This window comes from Danio rerio, chromosome 12, assembly GCF_049306965.1.
Source record: "Danio rerio strain Tuebingen ecotype United States chromosome 12, GRCz12tu, whole genome shotgun sequence".
Classification (NCBI taxonomy): domain Eukaryota; kingdom Metazoa; phylum Chordata; class Actinopteri; order Cypriniformes; family Danionidae; genus Danio; species Danio rerio.
In genome coordinates, this window is record NC_133187.1 from 878,387 (window position 1) to 896,781 (window position 18,395).

General features: G+C 32.7%; 3 protein-coding genes across 25 annotated transcripts in view; 2 read left to right on the forward strand and 1 right to left on the reverse strand.

Moving 5' to 3' along the window:
• radil2b (Ras association and DIL domains 2b) overlaps positions 1 to 3,578 on the reverse strand; it is a 29,490-nt gene extending 25,912 nt beyond the window's left edge. For all 3 annotated transcript variants that reach the window (XM_068224681.2, XM_073917997.1, XM_009306368.5), the window contains exon 1: positions 2,871 to 3,578. In XM_068224681.2, the coding sequence (XP_068080782.1) occupies positions 2,871 to 3,001 (131 nt within the window). In that variant the 5' untranslated portion in view covers positions 3,002 to 3,578. The remainder of the gene's footprint in view (positions 1 to 2,870) is intronic.
• Positions 1 to 18,395, forward strand: part of mprip (myosin phosphatase Rho interacting protein) — a 288,081-nt gene that overhangs the window by 220,442 nt on the left and 49,244 nt on the right. The gene's annotated exons all lie outside the window — the stretch shown is intronic.
• abcc3 (ATP-binding cassette, sub-family C (CFTR/MRP), member 3) overlaps positions 11,231 to 18,395 on the forward strand; it is a 93,035-nt gene continuing 85,870 nt past the window's right edge. For all 21 annotated transcript variants that reach the window (XR_012387749.1, XR_012387750.1, XR_012387751.1 and 18 more), the window contains exon 1: positions 11,231 to 11,500. Coding sequence is in view for 4 of the 21 variants with exons in the window: in XM_009306372.4 (XP_009304647.1) it covers positions 11,465 to 11,500 (36 nt within the window). In the remaining 17 variants the exon portion in view is untranslated. The remainder of the gene's footprint in view (positions 11,501 to 18,395) is intronic.

The window sequence follows — 18,395 nt, forward strand, 5'->3', positions numbered from 1 at the left end:
CTGCAGGAAACACACACTTACTCGCACGCAAGCCTACTGTAAAGCTGTCTGTGGCCAGTTCTTCTCCATTAACCCTAGTGTTGTCTATAATTCAGTATACACTATCATGTCCTTCAGATCAAACTGAGCCGCCTTCACTGAACCTGATCTTCATCACACACTGTGAATGTGCAGGTGTTCCCTCATCAGTGTGCAGTATTTTAGGAGTGTTCACTCACTGGACAACACTCAACTCTCACTACAGGAAAGAGGTCAATTTTGAAAACACTATTGGTTGGGTTGGGAGGGTGGCTCAGTCGGTCGGTCGGTCAGTCAGTCGACAGCGGCCTCTGGTGGATTTACAAGAGAACAGCAGGCGCAAAAGGCACTTGTGGAGAAATTTGAGATCTTAAAAAGCGTACACAGCGCCCTCTGGTGGATTAATGTGAGAACAGCAGGCGCCAATGGCACTCGTGAGAGAAATTTGATATCTGTAAAAGCATACTCAGCGCCCTCTGGTGGATTTACGTGAAAACAGCAGGCGCCAATGGCACTAGTGCAGGGGTGGCCAATCCTGTTCCTGGAGAGCCACCTTCCAGCAGATTTCAGTTGCGACCCATATCAAACACACCTGCCTGTATTGATCACGTGGTCCTAATTAATTGGTTCATGTGTGTTTGATATGGGTAGCAACTGAAATCTGCAGGAAGGTGGCTCTCTAGGAACAGGGTTGGCCACCCCTGCACTAGTGAGAGAAATTTGAGATCTGTAAAAGCGTACACAGCGCCCTCTAATGGAATCATGATGTATAAAGGGGTACGTTATCAGAATGAGCCTGTGTTGTTTTTTACCCTAAATGTGTTCAGTTTAAAACGTTTTTAAAAAACATGCTGTTATAATGGTCATTTTAGAGCCATAAGGGTTAATGAGCGCCAGAGTTCAACAAAGAAATCCTATAAATGTGCAACCCCAAACAAACACAAACCCTCCTAAATATGTTTGATACTTTGAGGGTTTTGTCTAATCCTGTAATCCTGTTTATTTCAGTTGCACAAAAGCTCCTCTCAGCCTTTACTAATGGCGTCAGTAAGTGTGCTTCATTTAATTTTGGTCCCACTTGACCAAAATACCACAGTATAGTTTAAACAATACTATAGTAAAGTGTATTATACTGCCTGGGTCGGCTGGTGTTTCTGTGTGGAGTTTGCATGTTCTCCCCGTGTTGGTGTGGGTTTCCTCCGGGTGCTCCGGTTTCCCCCACAGTCCAAACACATGCACTATAGGGGAACTGATCAACTAAATTGTGTGTGTGTGTGTGAATGAGTGTGTATGGGTGTTTTCCAGTACTGGGTTGCAGCTGGAAGGGCATCCGCCGCGTAAAACATGTACTTGAATAGTTGGTGGTTCATTCCGCTGTGGCGACCCCTGATAAATCAGAGACTAAGCCAAAAAAGAAATAATAAATAAATGAATATACAGTATAATACACTTTACTATTATTTATATACAATTTATTATACACTTTACTAATTTTTATAAGTGAACTTTCAGTATTTGTTACAGTATATATGTAGTATACTTATAAATAGTTCACTTATAATAAGTAGTATTGTAAACTGTGGTGTGTTGCATTGTAATAGTTGTAGATCACTGGTTTGTACCATTGCAACAACTGAAACACCACAACAGATTCATTCAAGAGCTTCACTATAGTATGCTTCGCAAAACAATGTAGTTATTTAGGGGTCATTAGGGGTCCTAAACAAAATCTCTTAGGGAGCACGCTTTCTGACTATGTTTTCACACAGATAAATGGGACGTTCAACAGTATTACTTTGTAAACGTTATGGAAATGCGACTTTTTAAATAATCTTGGAACATTCTGAAACAAGACGTAACATTCTGCAAACTACAAATTGAAACCCTTTGAAGATTTCTGGGTTGTTGTGTCTCTATGTTGAGTCACACATTAAAAAATCTAACATTTGTCCAGTCAAATTTAAATCACTCTTTTTAACCCAAACGTTGGGTTGTCCATTTTTGACCCAACATTTGGGTTAGAACAACCCAGAACTTTAAAAAGTGTGTAAAAGACTATAAATGATCCTGCTAATAAGAAATATTGACCGTGAGACATAGAAATACCCCATGTTTTCTTTCCTAATATCATCCACTGTAGTAAATTAGATGATCAATAAGTCGTATATGCTTTTACATTGATTATAGTTTTCATCATTAAATCAAATCACTTCTAACTTTGAAATGTTGAGCTATACATGGTGTTTTATGTCAGTTTAATGTGATTTAAGTAAAAATAACTCATAAGGTTAATTTGATTCTTCTTAAAAATTACGTTTCAGCACATTGTGACAGAAATGCTGCATGTACGCTCTAAAAATGTAGGCTGTTTTAACCCATTATTGAGTCAAATATGGACAAACACAGCCATTGTGTTGTTTATTTATTTATTTATTTTTGTTATGATAATGTTAATGATATATTTTAACCCAGATGTGGGTTTGTCCATATTTGAGAGTCATCATTTTCTAAATATAATAAGACTATGGTAAATAATAGGTAATGCTTTTAGCACAGTGACCAGTTTCCACTATGATTAACTAGTGGCTTATTGGCTGTTTAGTCTACTTCTAAAGCACATATTCTGCATTAACTGGCCTGATCTAAATACCTAAAAGCAACTTTTACCTTAATAATTAATAATAAGCAGCAAAGTATTGAGTTTATTGAGTCATAGATTATGGTTTATGAGCTACCTAATGAAGAGACCAAAGTTTTAAAATGAAACATAATACCCTAAGCTATACTGTAGATAAACTGTTGATATACCTTAAAGCTGAGCGTGTGCATGTAATGACAGAGTAGTTACTCACTGGACGGATCCATTGCTGTGTTTCCTCCTGGCTCTGGAAAATCTCCCGCGGGTCGCGCTGAGTCCTGCAGCCGCAGGTGAGGCGCCCGGAGGCGGCTTGGATGCCGGAGAGCCCCGCTCCTTCCCGATCATCGCTCCCGGAGCTTCGGTAACGGATCCGTTAGAATGACCGACGAGCACACTCCGTTAAACAACCGGCAAACATCCGTCAGGTCGACAGCAACTCTTCAAATGACATCTAGAAAATAAGTTTCTGCTGTTCACGAGTTCACGCGGCAACTCTGTGGGCATCAGGAGCGCGTTCCCGCACAGAAATGCTGCGCGTGCCTGTGATGCCCACACACAGATGATGTCTATGTAGGCACTTTACAGTGTATTGAGACACAAACATACAGTCTGAATGGGCAAATGAGGTGAAGGGAGGATCCGCATGACGCATTTCTGAGGGAAAATAACTCTCATTTTCCACCATTGAAGCAGAATTCAAAACAGTATATAAAAAGTGGCCAACAATAAAAATGACAGTCTAACAGAGTATTAAACTATTAGACTAGTAAAACTTTTACATAAACTACCAAACAGGCCTGCACGATTTAAAATAATCTACCAATAACTTGAACATTAACATTCACCCTGTAGGCTCCATCCATCCATCCATCCATCCATTCATTCATTCATTCATTCATTCATCCATCCATCCATCAATTCACCCTCCCACCCATCCTTCCATCCATCCATCCATTCATCCATCTATCAATTCATTCATCCATTCATCTATGCATCCATCATCTATTTTCCATCTATTATCCATCATCCATCATCCCATCCATCCATCCATCCATCCATCAGTTCATCCACCCATCCTTCCATCCATCCATCCATCTATTAATCCATCCATCCATCCATCCATCCATCCATCCATCCATCCATCCATCCATCCATCCATCCATCTATCCATTCATTCATCCATCCATCTATCCATCCATTCCTACATTCATCCATGCATCCATCCATCCATCATCTATTTTCCATCTATTATCCATCATCCATCTATCCATCCATCCATCCAACCACCCATCCATCCATCCATCCATCCATCCATTTATCCACCCATCCACCCACCCATCCATGCATTCATCCATCCATCCATCCATCCATCAAACCACCCATCCATCCATCCATCCATCCATTTATCCACCCATCCACCCATCCATCCATCCATTCATCCATCCATCCATCCATCCATCCATCCTTCCATCCATCTATTTAGCAATTTATCCACCCAACCATCCATCCATTTATCCATTCATTCATTTATTCATCCATTCATCAATCATCCATCAATTATCCACTTATCCATCCATCCATCCATCCAATCCATCCATCAAACCACCCATCCATCCATCCATCCATCCATCCATCCATTTATCCACCCATCCATCCACCCATCCATCCATCCATCCATCCATCCATCCATCCATCCTTCCATCCATCTATTTAGCAATTTATCCACCCAACCATCCATCCATTTATCCATTCATTCATTTATTCATCCATTCATCAATCATCCATCAATTATCCACTTATCCATCCATCCATCCATGTTCTTAACCTTCCATCCATCCATCATGTATTTGTCATTCATGTATTTCAGGACTCCACATCTCTAATACTGTTACTCCTCTGACAGAGAGTTTGGGCGCTCATCATTCTGCACGAGATCCTCATCTAGTGGTCAAAATAACACTGTGCAACACACTCACCACCAACACTTCAGATTGTGCCTCCTGCTGTCCACTTCAGGATTCACATCACACCTTACAATAAAACGGCTGAAATGTTTTTACCTCATTAGGCTGAACAGAACAGTCTTCTAGTTCTTTTCTAGTTCATTTTATATATGCTACTTTAAATAAGTAGTTTTATTTGTACACTGTAGCTTTTAAATAATAAATTCTAATCATCTTACAGACTGACTTTAACTATTAAAACTGATTAAAACCTATTCTCTAAAACTACAGGGTATAAATTACTACAAAGCAGAGTTTACTGTGGTAAAAACTAAAGCATACTGTATTACAGATCAGCTCACTGTAGTTAATACAGTAGTGCTGGAGCATTCATCAACCGAGAGTTGTAGATACTATAACAAATGCAGTGTAATGCACTTTACTATAGTATGCTTTAAAAACACTGCAGTGTTTACTATAAATTACTACAGTATTTTTTCATGCAGGATTCTCTAAACACAAGCCATCACACACATCGTGCTAAAGGTGCTATTTCTGTGTGTATAGTAAGTAACTCAACACACCTACAATAATAATAAGCCATGTACAGGACAAACACACACTTATTCAACAATGTGTGTACATACAAACAGGATCAACAACACTCTGGATCAGTTATCAGTGAATGCAGGCCTGTAGCCAGAATGGTGAAAGCAGTGGTTTATTTTTTTCTCAAAAACTGAACCTTTCTGCAGCTATTCGCCTCATTTTTCCTTACAAATTCCTTGTTTTACTCATTATTTTGAAAATACAACTTTCTCACATCAAATATCACTAGAAAAAAGAGGAATCTGTTAAAGTTTTACGTTAATAATGTTTAAGCATTAGTGCTCAGCATATATGAGTGCACCCCTCACAAATCTCTCTTTTAAATTCATATTTTAAATAGGATGATATACAATATTATATGTGTACATTAGATTAGTACTGAAGCCAAATCAGGAGCTCATCTAACAAAATAACTTACGATAACGCTCCAAAAACTAGAACAGCCAAAGAAATGTTATAGAAAAATATTAAATACAAATTTTAAAAGAGGAAAAATCAAGAGAAGCAAAAAAAAGGAAGAACTTTAGTTGAATTTTGTAGGTTGTAATTTATTCATTCATTCATTTTCTTTTTGGCTTTATCCCTTTATTAATCCTTTAATAATTACATTATGTTATATTATATTATATTATATTATATTATATTATATTATATTATATTATATTATATTATATTATATTATATCATATCATATCATATCATATCATATCATATCATATCATATTATATTATATTATTATTATTATTATTATTATTATATTATATTATATTATATTATATTATATTATATTATATTATATTATATTATATTATATTATATTATATTATATTATATTATATCATATTATTATTATTATTATATTATAGTATATTATTATTATATTATATTATATTTTATTATATTTTATTTTATTATATTATATTATATTATATTATATTATATTATATTATATCATATTATTATTATTATTATATTATAGTATATTATTATTATATTATATTATATTTTATTATATTTTATTTTATTATATTATATTATATTATATTATATTATATTATATTATATTATATTATATTATATTATATTATATTATATTATATTATTTTATTTTATTTTATTTTATTTTATTATATCATATTATTAATTTTCCTTTCGCTTAGTCTCTTTATTAATCTGGGTTGCACAAAGTGGAATGAACCGTCAACTTATCCAGCACGTTTTTACGCAGCGGATGCACTTACAGCTGCAACCCACCTCTGGGAAACATTCATACACACTCATTCACACTCATACACTACAGAATATTTAGCCTACCCAATTCACCTGTGCCGCATGTGTTTGGACTGTGGGGGAAACCGGAGCACCCGGAGGAAACCCACGCCAACACAGGGAGAACATGCAAACTCCACATAGAAACACCAATTGACCCAGGATGTTTACTACACTTTACTATAGTATGGTTCAAACTATACTGTAGTATTTTTGTCAAGTGGGAACAAAATTAAATTTAAGTGACCAACTGACCCAGGCAAGGCTCGAACCAGCGACCTTCTTGCTGTGAAGCGACAGCACTACCTACTGCGCCACTGCATCGCCCAGGTTGTCACTTATTTTTGCAATATTTTGCTTGAATTTAGTTGTATTATCTTTCTGTTTCTAAATATGGTTGGTGACTAAAATATTATTTTAATAAATATATCTGTTTAATAAATATGTTTTGTTTAAATGCACGAGAATATTCACAGAGAAATGGAGGAAAATATTCATTTTCAAAATGGGCTGTACTCGATGCTGAGCACTGTACAGTAGTCAGCATTTGAAGTGAATCGAAACCTTTCATTAAAGTTGCCCTAAAACTAATAAACAGTTGTCTTGGGTTCATTTTGAAAAAGTTTTTGATCCATTACCAAGCAGATCCTGTATTACCCTGTGCACCGTTAGAGGGCGCACAACACCCAAAAACTCCCAAACCAAAATAAACATCACTGTTTACACAAGAAATAAAGGATGTTTGTAACATTTACAGCTGATCTGGTGAGTCACAGTGATTTAACACTCTCTTAAAGATTGTGTGAGTTTACACATGAAACTAATGATTCACCATTCCTGAAACTGAGAGGCTGTTTCTGTGTTTCATAAGATTGTGCTTTCCTTACTTAAAGTCTTTAACTTGTTTCTAGTCCAAATATCTCAAAATCTTTAAATCTAGAAGCAGTTTCTAGACAAGCAGAAAATATATAGTGTTTTCAGAAATAATGAGTCAAAATTAAGTGAGTTTTTCCTTAAAACAAGCAGAATAATCTGCCAATGAGGGAAGAAGAAGAATCTTATGTTAAAAGCAAAAACAAGTTGATTTGACTCACCACATCAGCAGATGTGAAAACTGGCACATTATCTTTTAAAACAAGACAATATATTTGCTTTGCTTTTTAGATATTTGGACTAAAATCAAGACAAAAACTGCAGGTAAGAGAAGCAATATATTCAATGCAGCATCTTATATCCCTCTGCAGCACACAACAATCTCTGAAACTACTTGTATATTTTTAAAACCGGGTCTGTTCTATAAGCAAGAGAGACGCTGTGGAAATAAAGCTCTTAATCCAGCATCGAGTGTAACTACAGGACTGATCCTGATGAAGCAGATCTCATTACACACATTAAACCCTCTGTCCTTTTCTGGACATCAAATTTTGTGAATCTCTTTCCTTTATAATTTGAAACTAATGCAGTTCCAAAATATGAGTGATTATAAAATATGCAATGCTTACTATTATAGAAGCATTATTTATATTTTTTTACTGAACACTTTTTTATTATTCATTAGAAGCTGCCTGTATTCACACACTTTTGTCACACAACTGTGTGTTAAACCCAAGTAATTTTTGCATAATATGTCAGCTTTAGCTTATTTTAATAAATTAATTAGGCTACATTTTTTAAGCTTGCAAAGCTTAACTTAATATTTTCAGTATTTATAATAAAATAAAATAAAATAAAATAAAATAAAATAAAATAAAATAAAATAAAATAAAATAAAATAAAATAAAGTAAAATAAAATAAAACAAAATATAATATAATATAATATAATATAATATAATATAATACAATGCAATGCAATATAATATTAATATATTATAATATAATATAATATAATATAATATAATATAATATAATATAATATAATATAATATAATATAATATAATATAATATAATATAATATAATACAATGGAATATAATATTAATATATTATAATATAATATAATATAATATAATATAATATAATATAATATAATATAATATAATATAATATTAATAAAATAAAATATAACGTATAAGAAAATATAATGTAATATAATATAATATAATATAATATAATACAATACAATACAATACAATACAATATAATAAAATATAATATAATATAATACAATTTAATATAATATAATATAATATAATATAATATAATATAATATAATATAATATAATATAATATAATATAATATTAATATAATGAAGCAAAATAAAATATAATATAACGTATAAGAAATATAATATAATATAATATAATATAATATAATATAATATAATATAATATAATATAATATAATATAATATAATATTTAATTATTTTCTTAATATTTTCAGCCAGTTTGATCGATGTTCACTGTAAAAACATCCATAAATTAGCAGTTTTTTGGTAATTATTCATGTTTTTTATTGCTTTAGAATTGCATAATGATATATTGATCTTTCCTCCAACAACTTTTAACATAGAAAAGTTGTAAAACGTGACTTTTATTGTTATTTTTAATAGTTTGAGGTGATTTATTGTCTCAGTTGTTGTAAATAACAATACAAATATCTATAAACTGCCTGTACTGTTTGCATTTTACAGAGTTCTCTACATATTCATTTTCCTTTGGCTGAGTCTCTATTTTAAACGTTGCCACAGTGGAATGAACCGGCAATAATTGCAGCATATATTATAAACAGCGAATGCCTCTCCAGCTGCATTCCAGTACTGGGAAACACCCATACACACTCATTCACACACACACACACACACACACTCATACATTATGTTCACAGTTCATCAATTCCCCTATAGCGCATGTGTTTGGACTGTGGGGGAAACCGGAGCACCCGGAGGAAACCCACGCCAACACGGGGAGAACATGCAAACTCCACACAGAAACACCAACTGACCCAGCCGGGACTCAAACCAGCAACCTTCTTGCTGTAAGGCCACAGAGCTGACCACTGAGCCAAGTATTTTTACGCTGGAAGAATGAATTAAAAAAAAAATAAGCAAATAAATGCTGCACACAGGCCTTCTGCTATCCGCTTTTCAGATTCGTGACAGCAACAATGCTACTACACACCTGCTGATCATTTACATGCATTCAAATGTGCCAGACTATAGCAGTACTTTTATATCCCTGTGGAACATATTAATGCAAATATGTGTGTTTCACCTGAAGACAATCCGTGGTTCAGAATCGAGAGATCTAATTCATTAGAAAACAAGCTTTAGTTAATGTCTACACAGCAAAAATGCTGTTCTTACTTAGATTTTTCTCTTGTTTCTTGTTCAAATATCTCAAAACTCTTAAAGCAAGAAGCATTTTCTAGACAAGCACAACATATTGTGTTCTTTTCAGAAACAAAGAGTCAAAATTAAGTGAGTTTTTCAAAGTATCGTGTTCATGGAGGAAGCAACATAATCTAGTTTTTGATTTTGACATTTTTGACATTATTTTTGGTTCAACTTAAAATGAAAATCAGATCCCACTGAGCCACCGTGCCGCCCTAAATATACAGTTGAAGTCAGAATTATTAGCCCCCCTGAATTATTAGCGCCCCTGTTTATTTTTTCCCCCAATTTCTGTTTAATGGAGGGAAGACTGTTTCAGCACATTTCTAAGCATAATAGTGTTAATAACTCATCTCTAATAACTGATTTATTTTATCTTCACCATGATGACAGTAAATAATATTTTACTTGATATTTTTCAAGACACTTCTTAAAGGGACATTTAAAGGCTTCACTAGGTTAATAAGGTGAACTAGGTATGTTAGGGTAATTATTTTTGTTCTGTAGACTATTGAAAACAAAATTAGCTTAAATGGGCTAATAATTTTGTTCCAAAAATAGTTTTTAAAAATTTAAAAACTGCTTTTATTCTAGCCGAAATAAAACAAATAAGACTTTTTCTAGAAGAAAAAATATTATCAGACATACTGTGAACATTTCCTTGCTCTGTCAAACATCATTTGGGAAATAAATAAAAAAGAAAAAAAAATCAAAAGGGGGCGAATAATTCTGACTTCAACTGTAGATATATATATATATATATATATATATATATATATATATATATATATATATATATATATATACATATATATATATTAATATTTAGGGTGGCACGGTGGCTCAGCTAAATGTTTATTTTTTTCAGTGAAGGCTACTTTCATTTGGGCTAATTTAGTTACATTCATGTTCTTGTCTCTTCTTGTGAAATAAATAAATGATCTTATAATGAAGATGTGTTTTCATTCCTCGCAATAACACACCATGAAATGTTTATTTTGGCAGTCTGCATTGTTTGGTGAACAATTAATCTATGCATGTTAATCAGAAGAGGAGTGTTTGTTTGTTAATCTTTAAATAAAGTCTGTCTGTCTGCACCGAAAATAAAACAAATCACAGCCATTTTATTTAAGTTGGTTCAAAGTATTTTTTAATGTAGCTATAGTGTATTTTCTTTAAACATCTACATTTTTGATCAGTTTATTTTAAGCTAGAATTATCTATTAACTCAAGAAACGCAATGCTTTGCTGCATATTATTAGTTTGAGAAAACATTAATACTGATGACTATTTTTATAAGTTATTTCAGTGTGTGTTTTTTCAGTGTATAAATCCGTGGCTCGCGCGCGCACACACACACACACACACAGAGTGGGCGGGGCCTTCGTGTCATGACAACCTCCAGTAATGTACCAAACGCTGGTGTGTAGACTGTACCGAGGGAAAGTAAGTAGCCGTACACGTCATCCGCGCTCCCGTGGGAGGAGGGTTAGGAACCTGGAGCTCAACTAATAACAGATTATCCTCCATCCGTCGATGCAGTGTGTGTGTTTGGTCCATGATCGTGTGTGTGAAGAAGAAGACGAAGAAAAGCTCCGCAGCAGCAGCGAGCCGCCGCCACATCCTCCCCGCCTGAAGAAGAGCCGCGCCGGGCGATGGAGCACCTCTGCGGCCCCGACAAACCCTTCTGGGTGAGTACAGCTCCACAGCAGCTCCCTCAACATTAATATTGATCATTATGGGTCTGTTTCATTCACTCTTACTGCACTAGCGAGTTATGAGGTGCTAAACGGCTCTCGAACTTACTGTTGCAAGTAGTTAATGCGCGAATATTGTCAACTTTTGCTGTGCGGATATAGGCGGAGATTCGCTGCTTTGTGGATTAAAACATGTTAGTTGGCTTTAGTTGGTATTTTTTGATTGTCGTAAGTCTTCATGTATGGGTTTGATAACTAATGAACCGATTCACCACATCGTTCACTAATTGGTCGACTGACCTGTTCGAATCTCAGTGATTCGAGTTCAGAGGAACAGGAGAAAGTTGAGGATAATCGGTGTGTATGTTTATTTAGCATTTTAAATAAGATTAAGATTGTAATATATTACCTTTTGAGTTTATTTGAACAGTTGGTCCTGTTTTACAGCATGTGCAGTGTGAATATATGTGGAGATTTGTTGTCTTGTGGGTTAAAAACATGTTAGTTGGTATTTGTGATTGTTGATGAATCATTTTTATGAGTTTGATCACTTTAATGAATCGATTCACCACATCCTTCACAAATTAGTCGATTGTCCTGTTTGAATCTTGGTGATTTGAGATCAAATAAAATAACTGTATTCTAGAAACAGTGATGGGTAAAACATATACATGTATTAGGAATCTTAAGCCTAGCTTCTTTATCTAATGTAGAAGTATGTCTTGTGTTTATTTTGATTTCCACTACATTTGTGAGTCATCATGACATGCAAAACGGCTCTCGAACTTACTATTATAGTTAATGAGCAAATACTCCATGAATATCAACTTTTCATTCGCTGTTTTATGGAATAAAAACATGTTTTTTGATATTTAAAATTGTTAATGAATAGTTTTTATGAGTTTGATCACTTTGATGAGTCGATTCACAACATCCTTCACGAATTAGTCGATTGTCCGGTTCGAATCTCAGTGATTCTAGTTCACAAGAACAAGAGAAAGTTGAGGATAATCGGTGTGTATGTTTATTTAGCATTTTAAATAAGATTAAGATTGTAATGTATTATCTTTTGAGTTCATCTGAACAGTTACTCCTGTTTTACAGCATGTGCAGTGTGAATATATGTGGAGGTTTGTTGTCTTGTGGGATATTTGTGATTTGTTGATGAATCATTTTTATGAGTTTGATCATTTTGATGAATCGATTCACAAAATCCGTCAGGAATGAGTCGACTGACCTGTTCTTGGTGATTTTAGTTCACAAGAATACCAGGAATTTGAGAAAAAGTTCTAATTGTATTCGAGGAGCGGTGTTGGATAAAAAGTATTTATGTGTTAGTAATATTAAGCATATTTTCTTCATCTAATGTAGAAGTATGTATCATGTTTATTTGGACATGCACAGTTTGACTAATATGAGAAAGTTCATCTGATTTATGTACAATGCAGTTTGTACAGTAATATGTTCTGTCTTTAAGTCGATATATTATATGAGAGACTTGCTTTGTTTACCAAATAAAGTGAATCTAATTGGATTGACATTTTAAAGTTAAAAAGATATTAGTTTTTATTTCACATATTAAGGTTTTAGTTAGGATACTACCAAAATAATTGAGCAGAAATCCACAGATTTTTACCAAAATTCTTCGCAGAAATAGCAAAAAATGTCCGCAGATTCAGTCTGACCCTGGTAATGACGCGCAAAACGGCTCTCGAACTTACTAGTTTATGCACGAATAAAACCATCAATATCACCTTTTGTTTGGCTGTTTTGTGTAATAATAACATGTTAATTGATATTTGCAATTGTTGATGAATCGTTTTTATGAGTTTGATCACTTTAATTAATCGTTTCACAACATCGTTCACTAATTATTCGACTGACCTGTTCAAATCTTCGTGGAGATTTGCTGTTTTATGAAATGAAACATGTTACTTGGCTTTAGTTGATATTTGCATATGTCGTCAATAATTTTTTATGTGTTTGATCACTGTATTGATTTGACTCACCAAATCATTTTTAGTCACCACATGCTTTTATTTCAGCTAAAATAAAACAAACAAGAAGGAAAAATAAAATCAGACACACTGTGAAAGTTTTCTTGCTCTGTTAAACATCATTTGGGAAATATTTAAACAAGAAAAAAATCAAATGCGGAAATAATACTGACTTCAGTATACTGTATATAGATTTGTCAAATCAAACAGTGCTGATGTTGTTTTGAAGTCATACTTACATGCTATTTCTGATTGAATATTCAAAGTAGCAGTCAAAATATAAGGACAGTGTTGTCAGTGAACGAATGTGCAAATAAAACCAGCTTTAACTCAGTGAGAAAATTGAAAAATCAGATTCAAGGAAAAGTGTTGGGTTAAAGCTAAAAAGTATATATATATATATATATGTATAAGGAATCTAAAGCCTATATTTTTTATCTAATGTGGAAGTAGTATGCATTATGTTTCCTTGACTCTCACTACACTAATGAGTCATGATGACGAGCAAAATGACTCTTGAACTTACTATTGCAAGTGCTTTATGCACAAATAAATCCACAAATGTCCACCTTTCGTGTGTGGATGTAGGCAGAGATTCACTGTTTTGTGGAATAAAAACATGCTAGTTGTCTTCTTGATATTTTGCCATTAGCGATCTTGAGTTTGATCACTTTAATGAATCATTTCAGCACATCATTCATGAATAGAGATGGCTCTGGATGCAGACCTGCAAGCTGAGCTGCATGCATTGCTTTTTAATGCGCACACCTGCCCCCGCCCCTAACCACGCCTCTCACCAGCTCCATTGAGTGCATTGTGTCTGACATTGCAAGTCTGAGACTTGCAGTTTCAGCTTGCATAATCAAGGCTGCATCCAGATACTATTGCATGAACTAGTCGACTGACCTGTTTGAACCTTAGTGATTCACATGAGTGAGAGAAAGTTAAGAAAATTAAATAACTGAATTCGAGGAGCAGCGTTTGGTAAAAAAGTAATATATTAGGAATCTTAATTATATCTTAAAGAAAAATCGATGTGGGAGTAAAATAGGATTAAGATCGCAATAAATAAATTTGACCTAATATTGTCAAGGACTGACTATTACAATAAGACTAATTAAAAAAACAACAGAGTTTATTAACTAAGTTTATTTGAACAGTTAGTTCTGTTTTACTGTTTATATGTTGGGGATATAGGCTGAAATTCACTGTTTTGTGGGATAAAAACATGTTAGTTGATATTTGCAATTGTCAGTGAATTGTTTTGATGAGTTTGATCACTTGAATGAATCGACATCGTTCACAAATTAGTCGACTGACCTGTTCAAATCTCAGTGATTCTAGTTTACAAGAGCGAGAGAAAGTTGAGGGAGTTGATTGATCGATATGTGTTATATTTATTTAACATTTAAAAAAAGATTAAGATAGGATTAAGATTGTAAAATCTAACTTTTTTTACCCAACACTGTTAAGGACTGACTATTAATAAAACTAAGAAAAAAGAAATATTACAGTTTTACAGTTTATTATCAGTTCGGATATACTGAACAGTTTATATGTTCGTTTACAAAGAGCAGTTCAAATATCTCAATAAATAAAATAAACTAATAAAACAGTTATATACAATTTTTTTGGAGCTTATAACATGATCATGTAACATAATCATATATACAGGGTTTCTGCAGGGTCTTAAAAGTCCTAAAATGTCTTAAATATCAAAATCTAAATTTAAATTGTCTTAAATATACTGAAATATTGTGTTGTAGGTCTTAAATCTTTTTTAAACAGGTCTTAATTTTTCTGGATTCATGTATTGCTAACCAATCTGGCCAAAACCCATACAATCACCAACAATCATCTCAATAAAACTTTAAACTTTTTATTTAAAAAGGCCATTTTTAACTCTATTTATCATAATGGTTTATTTATTTTTTTTATTTTTATTTATTTTTTTATTTTTAAAACTTTTAAAACATTTGTTTATTTTTTTATTTTAAAGAAAGTTTATGTCGGAAAAAAGTGTATGGATACAACAAGTATTGCTTGTTTTTACACATTAGTAAAAATGTTTAACTAAGAAGTAGTATCTAAAATTTTTATAAATTGTTCATTATTAAACTATTATTGTATTATTACATGTGTAAATATTAATATTTTTAATAGGTCAAATAAAAATCTTTTCCATCTGGGCCATTTGAAAAGTTCTTTAGCCTTTATTCTTTTATGAGTCTAAAATTTCATTCATAATGGTCTTAAAATGTCTTCAAAAGTCTTAAATTTAACACGGTGGAACCTGCAGAAACACTGTATGATGATGTACACAAATACTAATTATTCTTCATCCATCTTGGATCACATTTATGATTTATGTTCATGAATGAAAAATAAATCTTTAGATTGAATCAGTTCAGAGTTCGAGAGAGTCAACAGCTCAGCGACTCATAAGAACTGAATTTTAGCAAATGATTCAGAGGACAGAATTGAATCAGAAGTCTGAACACTGACTTTAATAGCCAAAACAGCAGATTAAAATGACAAATAAAACCTGGAATGTTTTACAGAAATGCATCGTATCATTAGCAGCTGTTTTAATCAAACTAAAAACCACAGAAAAGTGAATTATATTAAATTTAGCATTGCAGTTTAATGTAAATCGATCCGTATACGTTTAGACTTTCTGAAATTAATCTGAATGACATCACAGTATACATGCATATTAATTACAGTTTATTTTAATAATGTTAAATGTCATCTGGTATTTAAAAATATCCTAATATTATGCTGGAGTCTCCTACATCATGCTTAAATGCATCTAAGCGGCAATTTTTATTATTAATTATTATATTATTAATAAATTTGGAATGATTTCAATACGATTTGAACCAATCATTTGAATGAATTCAATGCTTAATGTTGCAAACCCCTCCATTTTGTAAGCCAACTCTGCTCTGATTGGCCAAGTCTGTTTTGACTTTCCTTTATAGTAGGCAGGCAGGATTATGCAAATTAGATATACTGATTGTGTTGAAGTGCATAGGTAAAAGATTCTAACACATATCAACTCTTTTGAGAGACGCTAATATCTTTATCAAGCACTGTTTTGATCAACAGCTTTTAGAGTGTGTACAGCTACGTTAAATAAGAGTAATATTATTAAACACAAGATCGTAGAAGTGAATCGATTGTTATGATTCGCTGTAGTGAACTGTTCAAAAGAGCTGATTCAGCAAAATGACTCAGTGTTTTTATTAGTGTTTGTTCAGGTCTACATAGAGAATGTTGTGCAGTTTTTTATGAACATGAGCAGCTTCTTCTATAAGCCAACTCTTTTCTGATTGGCCTTCATATTTTAAGAGCAGGCGGGATTATGCAAATGAGGTATATTGATTGTGTTGATGTAAAACCGTAAAAGATTCGAATATATACTCTTTGAGCCATTTCAGAGCTGACTTTTTAGTTTGAGAGACAATAATATTGTGATTTATCAAGCACTTTTATTTTGATTAACAACACTGAGACAGCGGCATTAAATAAGAGTAATAGTATTCAACAATGCACATGATCATAGAAGTGAATCGATTGGTATGATTCGTTGAACTGTTCAAAAGAGCCGATTCAGCAAAACGACTCAGTCTTTTTATTAGTGTTTGTTCAGGTCTACATAAGGGAAGATGCTGTGCAGTTTTTATGAACATGAGCAGCTTCTTCTTCTGCAAACGCTGTGACATTTCAGCCTTCACCTCTGAGTGTATCCAGGCTCGCTGGATCTGGAGAGAAATTTCAGTTGTTTACGGGTTTATTTGAGGTAATGGAGTCCGTGTGCGTGGCCTAGTTATGGGGACAGACACAGCGAAGGCTTATTCTGGGGTCATTTGAGTCTCCGAGGGGCTTTCGGTCAGTGTTACAGACGCTCAGATACATGTAGGTTAAGTAGAAACGCAAACACTGCACTTTTCAGTCTTGAGTCCTGGGTCAAAACAGGACACGTGATGGCAAAAAGCAATGTTTTTAGTATGCATCTGTGAAAAGTGTTATTCGTTTATGCTGCTGCGGCTTTGTGTTGTTTCACATAATAGCTAAATATGATCATTTAAGTCATGCAATATTTTCTAAATGACAACTAACAGCATAGGGACCCTCGAGAAAAGTACTAACATATTAAGGAATTTTTCACAGTAATTTCCTATTATATTTTTTCCTGTTATAAAGTCTTATTTGTTTTATTTCAGCTAGAATAAAAGCAAAGTGTCATTCATTTATGCTACTGAAACCTCTGTCTTCTTGTTTTGTTTCACATAAAAGGTAAATATGATAATTTTAGTTATGCAATATATAAAAAATTATGGCAAATAACACTATAGGGACCTTCGAAAACAGTATTTTATTCTCCAAAATTAATATATGTTATTGTTATATGTTTCTATAATAATTTTAATCATGGCCAGACGTTTTCTTGGCTATTTTTGTGCATTTTTTAATTGTGAGTTAAATTTATGTTAAATAAATTTGCAAATATTGAAACAAAATATGTAAATAAAATTATAATAAATAAATAAATAACTTAACTTTTATTTAAGGTTTACAATGTAAATCCACCTGGAACCACTAGTTTCATAAATAAAAGCTTCAGGAAGTATAATATTATATCTACTAAAAGGCAGAAAGTATCACTTTACAAATGGTTTTTGTACATAAATCATCTAAACATTGACATATTATTCAAAAATATTACTGAAAGGAATATAGAAAATGGAATAAATATATTTACACATTTACATAAATACATAATGTATATAAAAAATAAATAAATAAATATATATAAATAAATATATATATATATATATATATATATATATATATATATATATATATATATATATATATATATATAT